Below are 16,808 nucleotides of genomic sequence, written 5' to 3'. Positions count from 1 at the left end.
TTCGGTAGTGTGGTGTTGTCTTCGGTAGTGTGGTGTTGTCTTCGGTAGTGTGGTGTTGTCTTCGGTAGTGTGGTGTTGTCTTGTTGTCTTCAGTAGTTTGGTGATGTCTTGTCCTCAGTAGTGTGGTGTTGTCTTGTCTTCAGTAGTGTGGTGTTGTCCTCAGTAGTGTGGTGTTGTCTTCAGTAGTGTGGTGTTGTCTTCAGTAGTGTGGTGTTGTCTTCAGTAGTGTGGTGTTGACTTGTTGTCTTCAGTAGTGTGGTGTTGTCTTCAGTAGTGTTGTGTTGTCTTCAGTAGTGTGGTGTTGTCTTGTTGTCTTCAGTAGTGTAGTGTTGTCTTCAGTAGTGTAGTGTTGTCTTCAGTAGTGTAGTGTTGTCTTCAGTAGTGTGGTGTTGTCTTCAGTAGTGTGGTGTTGTCTTCAAAACTTTTCTCCAGGTGGATGGAGGTTATCCGTAGTACTACCTGTCTGTCTCTAACCTGTCTGTCTGTCTCCAGGTGGATGGAGGTGATCCGTAGTGCTACCTGTCTGTCTCTAACCTGTCTGTCTGTCTCCAGGTGGATGGAGGTGATCCGTAGTGCTACCTGTTAAGCTAGTCGACCCCTCCTGAGCCAGAGGAAGGATCCTTACTGACCACGGAGCCAGTGAGGACTAGGAGGACACTGACCAACCCTCTTCTAGACGGCTCCTTCCTGTCCTTTAGGCCTCTTCTAGACGGCTCCTTCCTGTCCTTTAGCCTCTTCTAGACGGCTCCTTCCTGCCCTTTAGGCCTCTTCTAGACGGCTCCTTCCTGCCCTTTAGGCCTCTTCTAGACGGCTCCTTCCTGCCCTTTAGGCCTCTTCTAGACGGCTCCTTCCTGCCCTTTAGGCCTCTTCTAGACGGCTCCTTCCTGCCCTTTAGGCCTCTTCTAGACGACTCCTTCCTGCCCTTTAGGCCTCTTCTAGACGACTCCTTCCTGCCCTTTAGGCCTCTTCTAGACGACTCCTTCCTGTCCTTTAGGCCTCTTCTAGACGGCTCCTTCCTGCCCTTTAGGCCTCTTCTAGACAACTCCTTCCCGTCCTTTAGGTCTCTTCTTTCACCCTGCCCTCTTCACCTCTGGAGTACCGGCTCACTTTACTCCAGGTTACTTTACTAACCACCTGTCTGTATTGTCACGACGTGGCCCTTTTGGGTGTATATCCTCCTTCTCTCTCTCCCACCACAGGTGTTATTACCTCGGCCATACCTTCCTGTCTGAAAACTCTCCTCACTGCCATGCAGTATTGAGGGAGAGAGAACAAAGTGCTTCTCTTGCCAAAACTCCTAATATCCAAAATTGGAGTATTAAACGATATTTATATTTTTGAGAATGTGGGAATAGTCCGTGGGTACCTAAAGAACAATCATGTCGCGTTTGGTTCATTTGGTGACCTCATGAAAGACAGGAGACCCACATGACTGTATCTCTGTTTGTGTTTTCACTTCTCAGATGTACATCCAAATGTTGGATAAAATGAATGAGTAATTCTGAAACTATTTGTGAAAAGATTTAATGTGATGTTAGCCTTCTAAATGAGAGTATTGATTAACTAGTCAGTGGCCATGCCCCCATGAGGCCAGACATCAGGCATCATGAAATCGCCCCTTCTTCCATAGAGTATAAACCACTTCCTATAAAATGGACATTGTCAGAGAACGCCCGGACGGAGTCCCCACGTTGAAATGGCTACAACTCTATAGGCCCTTACATCAGAAAACAGGAAGGGGTAGCTACATGTGAAATGGTTAAGAACTACAACTCTATAGGCCGAGGAGACCAGACAGCGTGTAGCGTTGGCTTCACGGCTAGAAATGATTCAACTCTAATAAAGCATTTCCACAGAAGGAACACGTTAGACAAGATCTCTTCAGTCTGCAGCTGGAAATGTGCGTAACCTAGGACGAAGAATACAGCAGACAACATCTATTCTATGCGACAACATGGACGCCTGACGTATCCATTAGGAACGCAACCAGAGACTTTTCTGTCGACTCTCTCCAGCAGATGGACCGGCCGACTACAGGGTTGGAGGGAAAACCTACAGGAGGGTCTCTCTCCAGCAGACGGACCGGCCCGACCACAGGGTTGGAGGGAAAACCTACAGGAGGGTCTCTCTCCAGCAGACGGACCGGCCAAGTACAGGAGGGTCTCTCTCCAGCAGACGGACCGGCCGTCTACAGGGTTGGAGGGAAAACCTACAGGAGGGTCTCTCTCCAGCAGATGGACCGGCCGACCACAGAGAGAGACAACAAGACATACACTCGGAAATATATGTAAATTACAATTTATTTTCGAATGAGCGGTTGTTCATATTCAAAGTACTAGCGACTTCTATGAGTGTATTTATCAGCTATGAGTCTCCCGCTCTCGAGTGGTCCCCACCCCTTTCCTTTGTTTACCAAGCTGTCAAATAGGGACTTTTCCTTCTGTCATGCTTAGTACCCAATGTATAACTAAATGATGTGTGTGTTGATGTAATTCTGTGATTTTATTAAGTTAGTTAGTAGATAAATAATTAAGCCAATTTGTATATCGCTGATTCATGATTCTATGCTAGGGTTCGTGCAGTTCAGTAATGAGACAGATGAGGTAAAATGCATTAATAAGAGATGAAACTATCTGACGAGTTATATTATAGTTATATTCGGGAAGTTGAAACCCCATAAACAGCATGTTCCCGTGGTGCCCCGACTTCCTAGTTAAAGTTAAATTATTAGTTTAATCACATAATTAAATTACACAGAGAATTGATTTGATCATATTCAGTCTTCACATTTACTGATAGTCAACGACACGACGGTATCTAGAGACAATCTTTACAACGGCGGCAGAAGCCATCATCTATTTGTCGTCTCCATGTTACAGTCTATTCTATAATGCAGCAGAGCCATCATCTATGTGTCGTCTCTATGTTAGTCTATTCTATAACGCAGCAGAGCCATCATCTGTGTCGTCTCTATGTTAGTCTATTCTATAACGCAGCAGAGCCATCGTCTATGTTTCGTCTCCATGTTAGTCTATTCTATAACGCAGCAGAGCCATCATCTGTGTGTCGTCTCTGTTAGATGATGGCTCTGCTGCATTATAGAATAGACTAACAGAGACGACACACAGATGATGGCTCTGCTGCGTTATAGAATAGACTAACATGGAGACGAAACATAGATGATGGCTCTGCTGCGTTATAGAATAGACTAACATGGAGACGAAACATAGATGATGGCTCTGCTGCATTATAGAATAGACTATGTGTCGTCTCCATGTTACAGTCTATTCTATAATGCAGCAGAGCCATCATCTATTTGTCGTCTCCATGTTAGTCTATTCTATAACGCAGCAGAGCCATCATCTGTGTCGTCTCCATGTTAGTCTATAACGCAGCAGAGCCATCGTCTATGTTAGTCTATTCTATAACACAGCAGAGCCATCGTCTATGTTACAGTCTATTCTATAACGCAGCAGAGCCTACAGGAGGGTCTCTCTCCAGGAACAGGGTTGGAGTTAAAACCTACAGGAGGGTCTCTCTCCAGGAACAGGGTTGGAGTTAAAACCTCCAGGAGGGTCTCTCTCCAGGAACAGGGTTGGAGTTAAAACCTCCAGGAGGGTCTCTCTCCAGGAACAGGGTTGGGGTATAACAATACATCAATTGTCTTAAAATAATTTATTTACTAAGTAATTCACAGAAATGCATAACACATACAAAATAGATATGGTTACAAAGGAATGATAGGAGAATGTGCCCTAGTGGTCTAAACCGGCATGGCAGCTTGCTAGACAAAAAGGGAAGTGGGGGTCGACTGAGATGAGACAACACACAGTTGATAACAATTAACAATGTACCGGTACCCCCTGCATATAGTCTCATTACTAAATGGTACCCCCTGCATATAGTCTCATTACTAACCGGTACCCCCTGCATATAGTCTCATTACTAACCGGTACCCCCTGCATATAGTCTCATTACTAACCGGTACCCCCTGCATATAGTCTCATTACTAACCGGTACCCCCTGCATATAGTCTCATTACTAACCGGTACCCCCTGCATATAGTCTCATTACTAACCGGTACCCCCTGCATATAGTCTCGCTATTATTACTGCTGCTCTTTAATTATTTGTTAGTTCTTATTCATTTTTTTTTTTTACTGTGATTTGATTTCAATCTTTTCTTGCCCATTCACCCTCTGAATGGCAAATAATCATTATTTAACCCGTCTCCTCCCCTTCATCTACACTGATTGAAGTGAATTTAACAGGTGACATCAATAAGGGATCCTGGATTCACCTGGCCAGTCTGTCATGGGAAGAATGAATGTGGTGTTGGAATGTGCTAAACATTGAGATAGGAAATGTATGATAGGAAATGAAAGAGACTGGGTGTTTTGTTAGAATGGTTTTCTGAAGAAAGACAGAAGGCTTTGGAATGTGTTTGATGGAGGAGAGGACAGCGATGTGTTGATACAGGGGAGACAGATGGACATCTGTGGATTAGGTGAAGGAGGGGTTGAGGTCAGGACAGAGATGTGTTGATACAGGGGAGACAGATGGACATCTGGGTATTAGGTGAAGGAGGGGTTGAGAGCGATGTGTTGATACAGGGGAGATAAGATGGACATCTGTGGATTAGGTGAAGGAGGGGTTGAGGTCAGGAGGTGAGGACAGAGATGTGTTGATACATGGGGGAGACAGATGGACATCTGTGGATTAGGTGAAGGAGGGGTTGAGGTCAGGAGGTGAGGAGAGCGATGTGTTGATACAGGGGAGACAGATGGACATCTGTGGATTAGGTGAAGGATGGGTTGAGGTCAGGAGGTGAGGTGAGGACAGAGATGTGTTGATACATGGGGGAGACAGATGGACATCTGTGGATTAGGTGAAGGAGGGGTTGAGGTCAGGAGGAGAGGAGAGCGATGTGTTGATACAGGGGAAACAGATGGACATCTGGGTATTAGGTGAAGGAGGGGTTGAGGTCAGCGATTTGTTGATACATGGGGAGACAGGTGGACATCTGTGGATTAGGTGAAGGAGGGGTTGAGGGCAGGAGGTGAGGAGAGCGATGTGTTGATACATTGGAGACAGATGGACATCTGTGGATTAGGTGAAGGAGGGGTTGAGGTCAGGAGGTGAGGACAGAGATGTGTTGATACAGGGGAGACAGATGGACATCTGTGGATTAGGTGAAGGAGGGGTTGAGGTCAGGAGGTGAGGAGAGTATTGTGTTGATACAGGGGAGACATCTGGGTATTAGATGAGAGGTCAGGACAGATTCTCTGAAGAGAGTAATTTAATGTTTGGTATCCTGTTACCCTCTTTATTAGCTTCCTGTGGAGCCATGAAACGTAGGGATTGGAGAGAAAGGGGAGTGTCTTAAGTAGGATGTATATAAACTGTGAAGTCTGAAATCTTTAGCTGTCTGATTTTCTGCTGTACAGAACCTTTGGGAAATGATTAAACTTGGTTAAAGCTTCTCTAGAGTCTGAGTTATTTACTCTGAAAAATAAGAACCTAACAGTGGTATGATATAAGTCTATAATGTCCTGTCCCACTAATGGACTCTCAACAACATAGTCATGTCCTGTCCCACTAATGGGGTCTCAACAACATAGTCATGTCCTGTCCCACTAATGGACTCTCAACAACAGTCATGTCCTGTCCCACTAATGGACTCTCAACAACATAGGTCAGTCATGTCCTGTCCCACTAATGAACTCTCAACAACATAGTCATGTCCTGTCCCACTAATGGACTCAACAACATAGTCATGTCCTGTCCCACTAATGGACTCTCAACAACATAGGTCAGTCATGTCCTGTCCCACTAATGGTCTCAACAACATAGTCATGTCCTGTCCCACTAATGGACTCTCAACAACATAGTCATGTCCTGTCCCACTAATGGTCTCAACAACATAGGTCAGTCATGTCCTGTCCCACTAATGGTCTCAACAACATAGTCATGTCCTGTCCCACTAATGGTCTCAACAACATAGGTCAGACATGTCCTGTCCCACTAATGGTCTCAACAACATAGGTCAGACATGTCCTGTCCCACTAATGGACTCTCAACAACATAGTCATGTCCTGTCCCACTAATGGTCTCAACAACATAGGTCAGTCATGTCCTGTCCCACTAATGGTCTCAACAACATAGGTCAGACATGTCCTGTCCCACTAATGGACTCTCAACAACAGTCATGTCCTGTCCCACTAATGGTGTCTCAACAACATAGGTCAGTCATGTCCTGTCCCACTAATGGTCTCAACAACATGGGTCAGTCATGTCCTGTCCCACTAATGGACTCTCAACAACATAGGTCAGACATGTCCTGTCCCACTAATGGTCTCAACAACATAGTCATGTCCTGTCCCACTAATGGTCTCAACAACATAGGTCAGACATGTCCTGTCCCACTAATGGTCTCAACAACATAGGTCAGACATGTCCTGTCCCACTAATGGACTCTCAACAACATAGTCATGTCCTGTCCCACTAATGGTCTCAACAACATAGGTCAGTCATGTCCTGTCCCACTAATGGTCTCAACAACATAGGTCAGACATGTCCTGTCCCACTAATGGACTCTCAACAACAGTCATGTCCTGTCCCACTAATGGTGTCTCAACAACATAGGTCAGTCATGTCCTGTCCCACTAATGGTCTCAACAACATAGGTCAGTCATGTCCTGTCCCACTAATGGTCTCAACAACATGGGTCAGTCATGTCCTGTCCCACTAATGGTCTCAACAACATAGGTCAGACATGTCCTGTCCCACTAATGGTCTCAACAACATGGGTCAGTCATGTCCTGTCCCACTAATGGACTCTCAACAACATAGGTCAGACATGTCCTGTCCCACTAATGGTCTCAACAACATAGTCATGTCCTGTCCCACTAATGGTCTCAACAACATAGGTCAGACATGTCCTGTCCCACTAATGGTCTCAACAACATGGGTCAGTCATGTCCTGTCCCACTAATGGCCTCTCAACAACATAGGTCAGACATGTCCTGTCCCACTAATGGTCTCAACAACATAGTCATGTCCTGTCCCACTAATGGTCTCAACAACATAGGTCAGACATGTCCTGTCCCACTAATGGTCTCAACAACATGGGTCAGTCATGTCCTGTCCCACTAATGGCCTCAACAACAGGTCAGACATGTCCTGCAGCAGGTGATCACTCACTACAGTGATCAGACAGTTTAGCTTCATAGAGGAATGTATAATTGTAGTAATTTTAACGTACAGTCTAAAGTGCTTTCTAGCTAATGTTCTGTTAGCATAACCGGTTCTGCTACGGAGTAGACAAACAACATTTATCTGACACTAGCTAATGTTCTGTTAGCATAGCAGGTTCTGCTACGGAGTAGGCAAACAACATTATCTGACAGTAGCTAATGTTCTGTTAGCATAACCGGTTCTGCTACGGAGTAGACAAACAACATTTATCTGACACTAGCTAATGTTCTGTTAGCATAGCAGGTTCTGCTACGGAGTAGGCAAACAACATTATCTGACAGTAGCTAATGTTCTGTTAGCATTACCGGTTCTGCTACGGAGTAGTCAAACAACATTATCTGACACTAGCTAATGTTCTGTTAGCATAACCGGTTCTGCTACGGAGTAGGCAAACAACATTATCTGACAGTAGCTAATGTTCTGTTAGCATAACAGGTTCTGCTACGGAGTAGACAAACAACATTATCTGACACTAGCTAATGTTCTGTTAGCATAACCGGTTCTGCTACGGAGTAGTCAAACAACATTATCTGACAGTAGCTAATGTTCTGTTAGCATAACAGGTTCTGCTACGGAGTAGGCAAACAACATTATCTGACACTAGCTAATGTTCTGCTACGGAGTAGACAAACAACATTATCTGACAGTAGCTAATGTTCTGTTAGCATAACAGGTTCTGCTACGGAGTAGACAAACAACATTTATCTGACAGTAGCTAGGTCACATGACATGGGTCAGGTAAGAAACGATAGACATGTAGAACTACAGTAGGGTTTGGTAGTACTGTACCAATGACTGGACCCAGTACGGTAGATAGGACTGGGCCCAGTATGGTAGATAGGACTACTTGAGGTGAGGGAGAAAGTGTGGTGGGACAAGTATTCGTTAGCTAGCCAATTTATCTGATCAAATAATTGAGTTCATGGTGTGAAAATTTGCTGCTAATAAAGTCAGACAGCTGACGCTAGCTAGCTAACGTTACAACAGACAGCTGACGCTAGCCGACATTAGTAACCAATTCGCTATAGTATTAACTGGTATACGACTCCTTGCCGTTCCTCGAGTTATAACACAGTTGCTTACTGGACCCTGGCAATCTGTGTGAAATGTTAACTAATGTTCTCTCTCTACAGTATTGTTTCATTTTCAGGTTGAGAGAATGAGGTGAAAAATGAGGCGTTGCTTGTTAAGCAGGTAGATTCAGGGATCAGGTGTAGCTGGGCTTAAGATGGATGCCTCTATAGAGGTGAAAGAAACCACCCGTTCCCTCCTCTCTGCTGCTGACACATTGTAGAACACATGTCCACAGGCAGGAAGTGTACAATGTAATAATGTGTGGCCCAAAGACATTGTTTTAGTGTTGATCTTGACAGTAACACTGGAGTGTTTTAATTCAGTGAATGTTATTTTTGCTCACATGTAGCCTTGTGCACTTGATCCATGTCTACTATAGTGGCCACTATAACAGGGCAGAAATAGAATGACTGTTTCATTCAATTTATACTTTAACATGTTTTTTTCCCCCCAAGTGCAATATTTAGATGTGTGGTCACAAGCGTTCTATTATAAAGGCTGTCATGGTAACTAGCGTTCTATTATAAAGGCTGTCGTGGTCACAAGCGTTCTATTATAAAGGCTGTCGTGGTAACAAGCGTTCTATTATAAAGGCTGTCGTGGTAACAAGCGTTCTATTATAAAGGCTGTTGTGGTAACAAGCGTTCTATTATAAAGGCTGTCGTGGTAACAAGCGTTCTATTATAAAGGCTGTCGTGGTCACAAGCGTTCTATTATAAAGGCTGTCGTGGTAACTAGCGTTCTATTATAAAGGCTGTCGTGGTAACTAGCGTTCTATTATAAAGGCTGTCGTGGTAACAAGTGTTCTATTATAAAGGCTGTCGTGGTAACTAGCGTTCTATTATAAAGGCTGTCGTGGTCACAAGCGTTCTATTATAAAGGCTGTCGTGGTAACAAGCGTTCTATTATAAAGGCTGTCGTGGTCACAAGCGTTCTATTATAAAGGCTGTCGTGGTAACTAGCGTTCTATTATAAAGGCTGTCGTGGTAACTAGCGTTCTATTATAAAGGCTGTCGTGGTCACAAGCGTTGTATTATAAAGGCTGTCGTGGTAACAAGCGTTCTATTATAAAGGCTGTCGTGGTAACAAGCGTTCTATTATAAAGGCTGTCGTGGTAACAAGCGTTCTATTATAAAGGCTGTCGTGGTAACAAGCGTTCTATTATAAAGGCTGTCGTGGTAACAAGCGTTCTATTATAAAGGCTGTCGTGGTAACAAGCGTTCTATTATAAAGGCTGTCGTGGTAACAAGCGTTCTATTATAAAGGCTGTCATGGTAACTAGCGTTCTATTATAAAGGCTGTCGTGGTAACAAGCTTTCTATTATAAAGGCTGTCATGGTAACTAGCGTTCTATTATAAAGGCTGTCGTGGTTACAAGCGTTGTATTATAAAGGCTGTCGTGGTCACAAGCGTTCTATTATAAAGGCTGTCGTGGTAACAAGCGTTGTATTATAAAGGCTGTCGTGGTCACAAGCGTTCTATTATAAAGGCTGTCGTGGTAACAAGCGTTCTATTATAAAGGCTGTCATGGTAACTAGCGTTCTATTATAAAGGCTGTCGTGGTCACAAGCGTTCTATTATAAAGACTGTCGTGGTAACAAGCGTTCTATTATAAAGGCTGTCGTGGTCACAAGCGTTCTATTATAAAGGCTGTCGTGGTAACTAGCGTTCTATTATAAAGGCTGTCGTGGTAACTAGCGTTCTATTATAAAGGCTGTCGTGGTCACAAGCGTTGTATTATAAAGGCTGTCGTGGTAACAAGCGTTCTATTATAAAGGCTGTCGTGGTAACAAGCGTTGTATTATAAAGGCTGTCGTGGTAACTGCAATATTAGTGTATTGTTTTTTTTCTCAAGACTTGAGTGTCATTTGCAGTAAAGTTTAGTCAACAAATAACATTGGATTGTTTTAGCTGTGAGTTCGGTTCACATGAACCACTGGTTATGTTACACACAGAGACTGATCATGTAGATGATATTCTGTTGTTTAATTAGTTAAAATTCCCCCTAGCAGGGATTTATTACATGGTTCAGTGCAACAACAACGTGTCTCCTTTTAGGGCCCTCAGCAGTTTACATCCCTGGACAGTAAAAAGTAGTCAACTGTAAAAACAACAGTACCAAGTCAACATATCTAAAAAGGCTATCCTGTGTAGCAGCCTATCTATCCTCTAGCCAGGTCCCAGACCTGCTGGTGTTATCATAACAAGGAGTGGCATGTTGGCACCCAGGCTACAGATCCTTCAGTGGATCTCTCTGTCCTCCCTGTCGATGTACACCAAGCCATGGTCTCCGTAGGCGTCGTAGTTCTCATAGAAGTTGTGTTTGAGCCAGGCAGGCTGGTAGGAGGTGGTGCTGTAGAAGAAGGCCTCCATCATGCTGCCTGGGCTCCTCTCTCTCCCCTCCACCTTCCAGTCCTCCAACTCTATCTGAACGGAGGTGCGTTGGTACATGGTGGGGCAGCCCTCGAAGGCGTCTAGGAAGCTCAGCATGGTGTCATCCACCCTGTACACCTCCCCCTGGACCCTGTGGCCCTCCCCGGGACGGTTCAGCAGGTAGGGGATGTTGTACTTCCCAGCGATCACCAGCGGGTAGCCATCTACGGTGCGGGCGTGACCACAGAACTCAGCCTTCCCGTTCCCCTGGTCCGGCAGCATCCTGAAGTAGTTGGGCTGACCCTTCTTCAGAGTCCCATAGACAAAGATATAAGTCATCTGGACCGGCGGGACGTAGATCTGGAAACAGGACAGATATGGAACACTTAGTTGTCTCACAGTTAACTGGACAACCTGCTGTTGACACACCCATTTCTGCACCGGAGGCTGCTGAATGGAGAACGGGCTCATAGTAATGGCTGGAATGGAGTGGATGGAATGGAAACTAACACATGAAAACCACGTGATTTGATACCATTCCGTTTCAGCCGTTACTATGAGCCTGTTCTCCCCAGTGAAGGAGCCACCAACCCTCCTGTGATGTGTGACCTATTGATTCTTGAAGAATATACTGGAACATACTGAATGTCTCATGACCATAGTTCAACTGTTGGACCCCAGCGGAAATCAAAACATAACCTGGTTTTACTCTGTTGGATTCTGGCATGAAATATACTAATTAATGTTACCATACTAGAACTAAGGATTCAAATCAAATAAACATGGATTACTTCACATGTAAAAGTAATGTATGTGTTGGGGTCAATGAGGAATGGATAGAGAACTGGCTGTATGGAAAGTTACTGAGTCAGACAAGGGGAAGGATGGATAGAGAACTGGCTGTATGGAAAGTTACTGAGTCAGACAAGGGGAAGGGTGGATAGAGAACTGGCTGTATGGAACGTTACTGAGTCAGACAAGGGGAAGGGTGGATAGGGAACTGGCTGTATGGAAAGTTACTGAGTCAGACAAGGGGAAGGATGGATAGAGAACTGGCTGTAAGTAACTTTCCATACAGCCAGTTAGTTCTCTATCCACCCCTTGTCTGACTCAGTAACTTTCCAGAGTCAGACAAGGGGTGGATAGAGAACTAACTGGCTGTATGGAAAGTTACTGAGTCAGACAAGGGGAAGGGTGGATAGAGAACTGGCTGTATGGAAAGTTACTGAGTCAGACAAGGGGAAGGGTGGATAGAGAACTGGCTGTATGGAAAGTTACTGAGCCAGACAAGGGGTGGATAGAGAACTGGCTGTATGGAAAGTTACTGAGTCAGACAAGGGGAAGGGTGGATAGAGAACTGGCTGTATGGAAAGTTACTGAGTCAGACAAGGGGAAGGGTGGATAGAGAACTGGCTGTATGGAAAGTTACTGAGTCAGACAAGGGGAAGGGTGGATAGAGAACTGGCTGTATGGAAAGTTACTGAGTCAGACAAGGGGAAGGGTGGATAGAGAACTGGCTGTATGGAAAGTTACTGAGTCAGACAAGGGGAAGGATGGATAGAGAACTGGCTGTATGGAAAGTTACTGAGTCAGACAAGGGGAAGGGTGGATAGAGAACTGGCTGTATGGAAAGTTACTGAGTCAGACAAGGGGAAGGGTGGATAGAGAACTGGCTGTATGGAAAGTTACTGAGCCAGACAAGGGAAAGGGTGGATAGAGAACTGGCTGTATGGAAAGTTACTGAGTCAGACAAGGGGTGGATAGAGAACTGGCTGTATGGAAAGTTACTGAGTCAGACAAGGGGAAGGGTGGATAGAGAACTGGCTGTATGGAAAGTTACTGAGTCAGACAAGGGGAAGGGTGGATAGAGAACTGGCTGTATGGAAAGTTACTGAGTCAGACAAGGGGAAGGGTGGATAGAGAACTGGCTGTATGGAAAGTTACTGAGTCAGACAAGGGGAAGGGTGGATAGAGAACTGGCTGTATGGAACGTTACTGAGTCAGACAAGGGGAAGGGTGGATAGAGAACTGGCTGTATGGAAAGTTACTGAGTCAGACAAGGGGAAGGGTGGATAGAGAACTGGCTGTATGGAAAGTTACTGAGTCAGACAAGGGGAAGGGTGGATAGAGAACTGGCTGTATGGAACGTTACTGAGTCAGACAAGGGGAAGGGTGGATAGAGAACTGGCTGTATGGAAAGTTACTGAGTCAGACAAGGGGAAAGGTGGATAGAGAACTGGCTGTATGGAAAGTTACTGAGTCAGACAAGGGGTGGATAGAGAACTGGCTGTATTGAAAGTTACTGAGTCAGACAAGTGCAGAAAGTTCATATTGTTCCTAAGGAGGGCAACAGTCTAGTTGCAGTTCCTGATAAGGCAGGCCAGCTGGGGAACTAGGGAGGACTGAGGAATTCAGCTCCAGGTCAAGTCAACAGATGCAGTGAGAAGAAACCCCTGGGAGAGGGGACAGAGGGGCCCACCACAACGACCCCCCTCCTACTACAGTCCTATCTCACACAGAGGGACCCACCCCAACGATCCCCCTCCTACAGTCCTCTCTCACACAGAGGGGCCCACCCCAACGATCCCCCTACTACAGTCCTATCTCACACAGAGGGGCCCCTACTACAGTCCTATCTCACACAGAGGGGCCCACCCCTACAACAGTCCTATCTCACACAGAGGGGCCCACCCCAACGATCCCCCTCCTACAGTCCTCTCTCACACAGAGGGGCCCACCCCAACGATCCCCCTCCTACAGTCCTCTCTCACACAGAGGGGCCCACCCCAACGATCCCCCTACTACAGTCCTATCTCACACAGAGGGACCCACCCCAACGATCCCCCTACTACAGTCCAATCTCACACAGAGGGACCCACCCCAACGATCCCCCTACTACAGTCCTCTCTCACACAGAGGGACCCACCCCAACGATCCCCCTACTACAGTCCTATCTCACACAGAGGGGCCCACCCCAACGATCCCCCTACTACAGTCCTCTCTCACACAGAGGGGCCCACAAAGGTTCTAGCATCAGACAGGGCCGTGACTTATAAAACCTTTTTTTTTTTTACCTACCAGAGTCTTATTACAGTCTTATTTTAGCCTTTATTTACCTAGGCAAGTCAGTTAAGAACAAATTCTTATTTACAATGACGGCCTACCGAGGAACAGTGGGTTAACTGCCTTGTTCAGGGGCAGAACGACAGATGTTCACCTTGTCAGCTTAGGGATTGAATCTTTGAACCTTTCAGTTACTAGTCCAACGCTTTAACCACTAGGCCACCTGCCGCTCACTACACCAGTGAGAGGAACCAGTTCAGTTCCTCCCTCGCAACAGAGATGCATTGGCTGTGTTAGGAGTTGACCCGCCTCGTAGGAGGTTATAAATACATGTTGTGTAATCACGCTTTGTCTTTGCAGCTGAATGAACCAGTGGGTGAATAGACTGGGTTTGAGCTTTTCCTAGTCGTCCATTTAAGTTTATAATAAATGTCAAATACAAAACAATACTGTATAGCCTCAAAACAATAACTAGCTGCTTTCAGTTGCTGAAAACTAGCTGCTTTCAGTTGCTGAAAACTAGCTGCTTTCAGTTGCTGAAAACTAGCTGCTTTCAGTTGCTGAAAACTAGCTGCTTTCAGTTGCTGAAAACTAGCTGCTTTCAGTTGCTGAAAACTAGCTGCTTTCAGTTGCTGAAAACTAGCTGCTTTCAGTTGCTGAAAACTAGCTGCTTTCAGTTGCTGAAAACTAGCTGCTTTCAGTTGCTGAAAACTAGCTGCTTTCAGTTGCTGAAAACTAGCTGCTTTCAGTTGCTGAAAACTAGCTGCTTTCAGTTGCTGAAAACTAGCTGCTTTCAGTTGCTGAAAACTAGCTGCTTTCAGTTGCTGAAAACTAGCTGCTTTCAGTTGCTGAAAACTAGCTGCTTTCAGTTGCTGAAAACTAGCTGCTTTCAGTTGCTGAAAACTAGCTGCTTTCAGTTGCTGAAAACTAGCTGCTTTCAGTTGCTGATAACTAGCTGCTTTCAGTTGCTGATAACTAGCTGATAACTAGCTGATAACTAGCTGCTTTCAGTTGCTGAAAACTAGCTGCTTTCAGTTGCTGATAACTAGCTGATAACTAGCTGCTTTCAGTTGCTGATAACTAGCTGATAACTAGCTGCTTTCAGTTGCTGATAACTAGCTGCTTTCAGTTGCTGATAACTAGCTGCTTTCAGTTGCTGATAACTAGCTGCTTTCAGTTGCTGATAACTAGTTGCTTTCAGTTGCTGATAACTAGCTGCTTTCAGTTGCTGATAACTAGCTGCTTTCAGTTGCTGATAACTAGTTGCTTTCAGTTGCTGATAACTAGCTGATAACTAGCTGCTTTCAGTTGCTGATAACTAGCTGATAACTAGCTGCTTTCAGTTGCTGATAACTAGCTGCTTTCAGTTGCTGATAACTAGCTGCTTTCAGTTGCTGATAACTAGTTGCTTTCAGTTGCTGATAACTAGTTGCTTTCAGTTGCTGATAACTAGCTGCTTTCAGTTGCTGATAACTAGTTGCTTTCAGTTGCTGATAACTAGCTGATAACTAGCTGCTTTCAGTTGCTGATAACTAGCTGCTTTCAGTTGCTGATAACTAGCTGCTTTCAGTTGCTGATAACTAGCTGCTTTCAGTTGCTGATAACTAGCTGCTTTCAGTTGCTGATAACTAGCTGCTTTCAGTTGCTGATAACTAGCTGCTTTCAGTTGCTGGTAACTAGCTGCTTTCAGTTGCTGATAACTAGCTGCTTTCAGTTGCTGATAACTAGCTGCTTTCAGTTGCTGATAACTAGCTGATAACTAGCTGCTTTCAGTTGCTGATAACTAGCTGCTTTCAGTTGCTGATAACTAGCTGATAACTAGCTGCTTTCAGTTGCTGATAACTAGCTGCTTTCAGTTGCTGATAACTAGCTGCTTTCAGTTGCTGATAACTAGCTGATAACTAGCTGAACTCATGTTGTTGTACAACTTCAGCAACAAAAGAGAGGTCTGAACCAAAGTAGTAAACTAGTTTAGGCGTCTGCAGATTCTCCAAACCCTCTCCTCTGGAGAGCAACTGGGAGCATGTTTTTATTCCAGCCCAGCACTACGCGTGAATCAAATGTATGTAAAGACTGAAGGTGCAGAAACCAGAGATAGTTGATGAGTAATAATGCTTGGCTGGAACGAAAGCACCCAGTAGGTCTCCAGGACTGAGGTTTGGTTTTGAAATGCATCAAAGGTAATTTAGCTTGATACAGTCACTACACAAGTCACAACCGAACCTGTATATCGGCAACGTTAGATGATTATATAATGAAATACATTGAAACACAATGTTGTTCTGCTCACCAACAGCGACGTGAGTAAAGCAGCTCCTCGAAAGCCTCTCATCACGTCTTGTCGGGGTTTAACGGCCCAGGTGAAAGGTAGGCTGAACTGACACCGGAATGAAGAGGGAGGGTTCCGGTACAATGTTGTCGTCATTTCCTTCGTTTTGTGGCTAGAGTTAAATAGTTTCTAAAGAACAAACTTCACGTAGGCAACCGAAATGAATCATTCGTGTTTATTTGTGTTATATTAAACATAGAGGGAGTAACATGTTGGCAAGCAATAAGCATGGCTGAGTTATTACCCTTACACTTTCAGAAATACTAGTCGATTTATTTATAGACTAATACAAATCAGTAGCGGATTTAGATACGGGCATCCAATGTGTTGCTTTACCGCCACCTACTAGACTGGAATACAACTCCCTTATGCTTTACTTGAAAAATAAACATGTACTAAATAAATGCCCTACCATCTAACACTACACACTGCACTTTCAAAATGATATATAACACCCCCCTATTCTACTAATTAAATGTATTTATTCCTACCTCAGGCCATCATCCTGAAAGGATGGGACACCACCACTTAGCCCACCCTGTAACTCTTCTGATGTCAAGTCTCCTAAACCCAAACACCTCTGCAGCTGCCACCACCACCTCTATTTTCTGAGGCTTCCGGTTCCATCCCTGCTGTACAGTTGACAACCGTTGCTATTGTAACGGATGTGAAACGGCTAGCTTAGTTAGCGGTGGGCGCTAAATAGCGTTTCA

General features: G+C 44.9%; 2 protein-coding genes across 2 annotated transcripts in view; one reads left to right on the top strand and one right to left on the bottom strand.

The window, feature by feature from the left end:
• Positions 1-2,492, top strand: part of LOC110513522 (FERM, ARHGEF and pleckstrin domain-containing protein 1) — a 113,772-nt gene extending 111,280 nt beyond the window's left edge. The window contains exon 27 of the mRNA XM_036972579.1: positions 553-2,492. Within this exon, the coding sequence (XP_036828474.1) occupies positions 553-586 (34 nt within the window). The 3' untranslated portion in view covers positions 587-2,492. The remainder of the gene's footprint in view (positions 1-552) is intronic.
• Positions 2,493-10,297: 7,805 nt separating this feature from the next.
• Positions 10,298-16,211, bottom strand: LOC110515619 (gamma-glutamylaminecyclotransferase). Its single transcript, XM_036972582.1, has 2 exons — positions 16,057-16,211; positions 10,298-11,063 (listed from the first exon to the last, which is right to left on the bottom strand). Exons 1-2 carry the CDS (start codon positions 16,189-16,191, stop codon positions 10,572-10,574), a joined length of 627 nt encoding a protein of 208 aa, XP_036828477.1. The 5' UTR covers positions 16,192-16,211; the 3' UTR covers positions 10,298-10,571.
• Between the last annotated feature and the right edge of the window lie 597 nt (positions 16,212-16,808).

The sequence above is a fragment of the Oncorhynchus mykiss genome, unplaced genomic scaffold, assembly GCF_013265735.2.
Source record: "Oncorhynchus mykiss isolate Arlee unplaced genomic scaffold, USDA_OmykA_1.1 un_scaffold_177, whole genome shotgun sequence".
In the NCBI taxonomy this organism is placed as follows: Eukaryota; Metazoa; Chordata; class Actinopteri; order Salmoniformes; family Salmonidae; genus Oncorhynchus; species Oncorhynchus mykiss.
This window is presented reverse-complemented; position numbering and strand designations above follow the sequence as displayed.

Coding starts and splice junctions, on each gene's coding strand:
- LOC110515619 (XM_036972582.1), bottom strand. CDS start 16,191: ATGACGACAACATTGTACCGGAACCCTCCCTCTTCATTCCGGTGTCAG. Junction 11,064..16,056: donor CTTTACTCACGTCGCTGTTG/GTGAGCAGAACA, acceptor TCCTGTTTCCAG/ATCTACGTCCCGCCGGTCCA.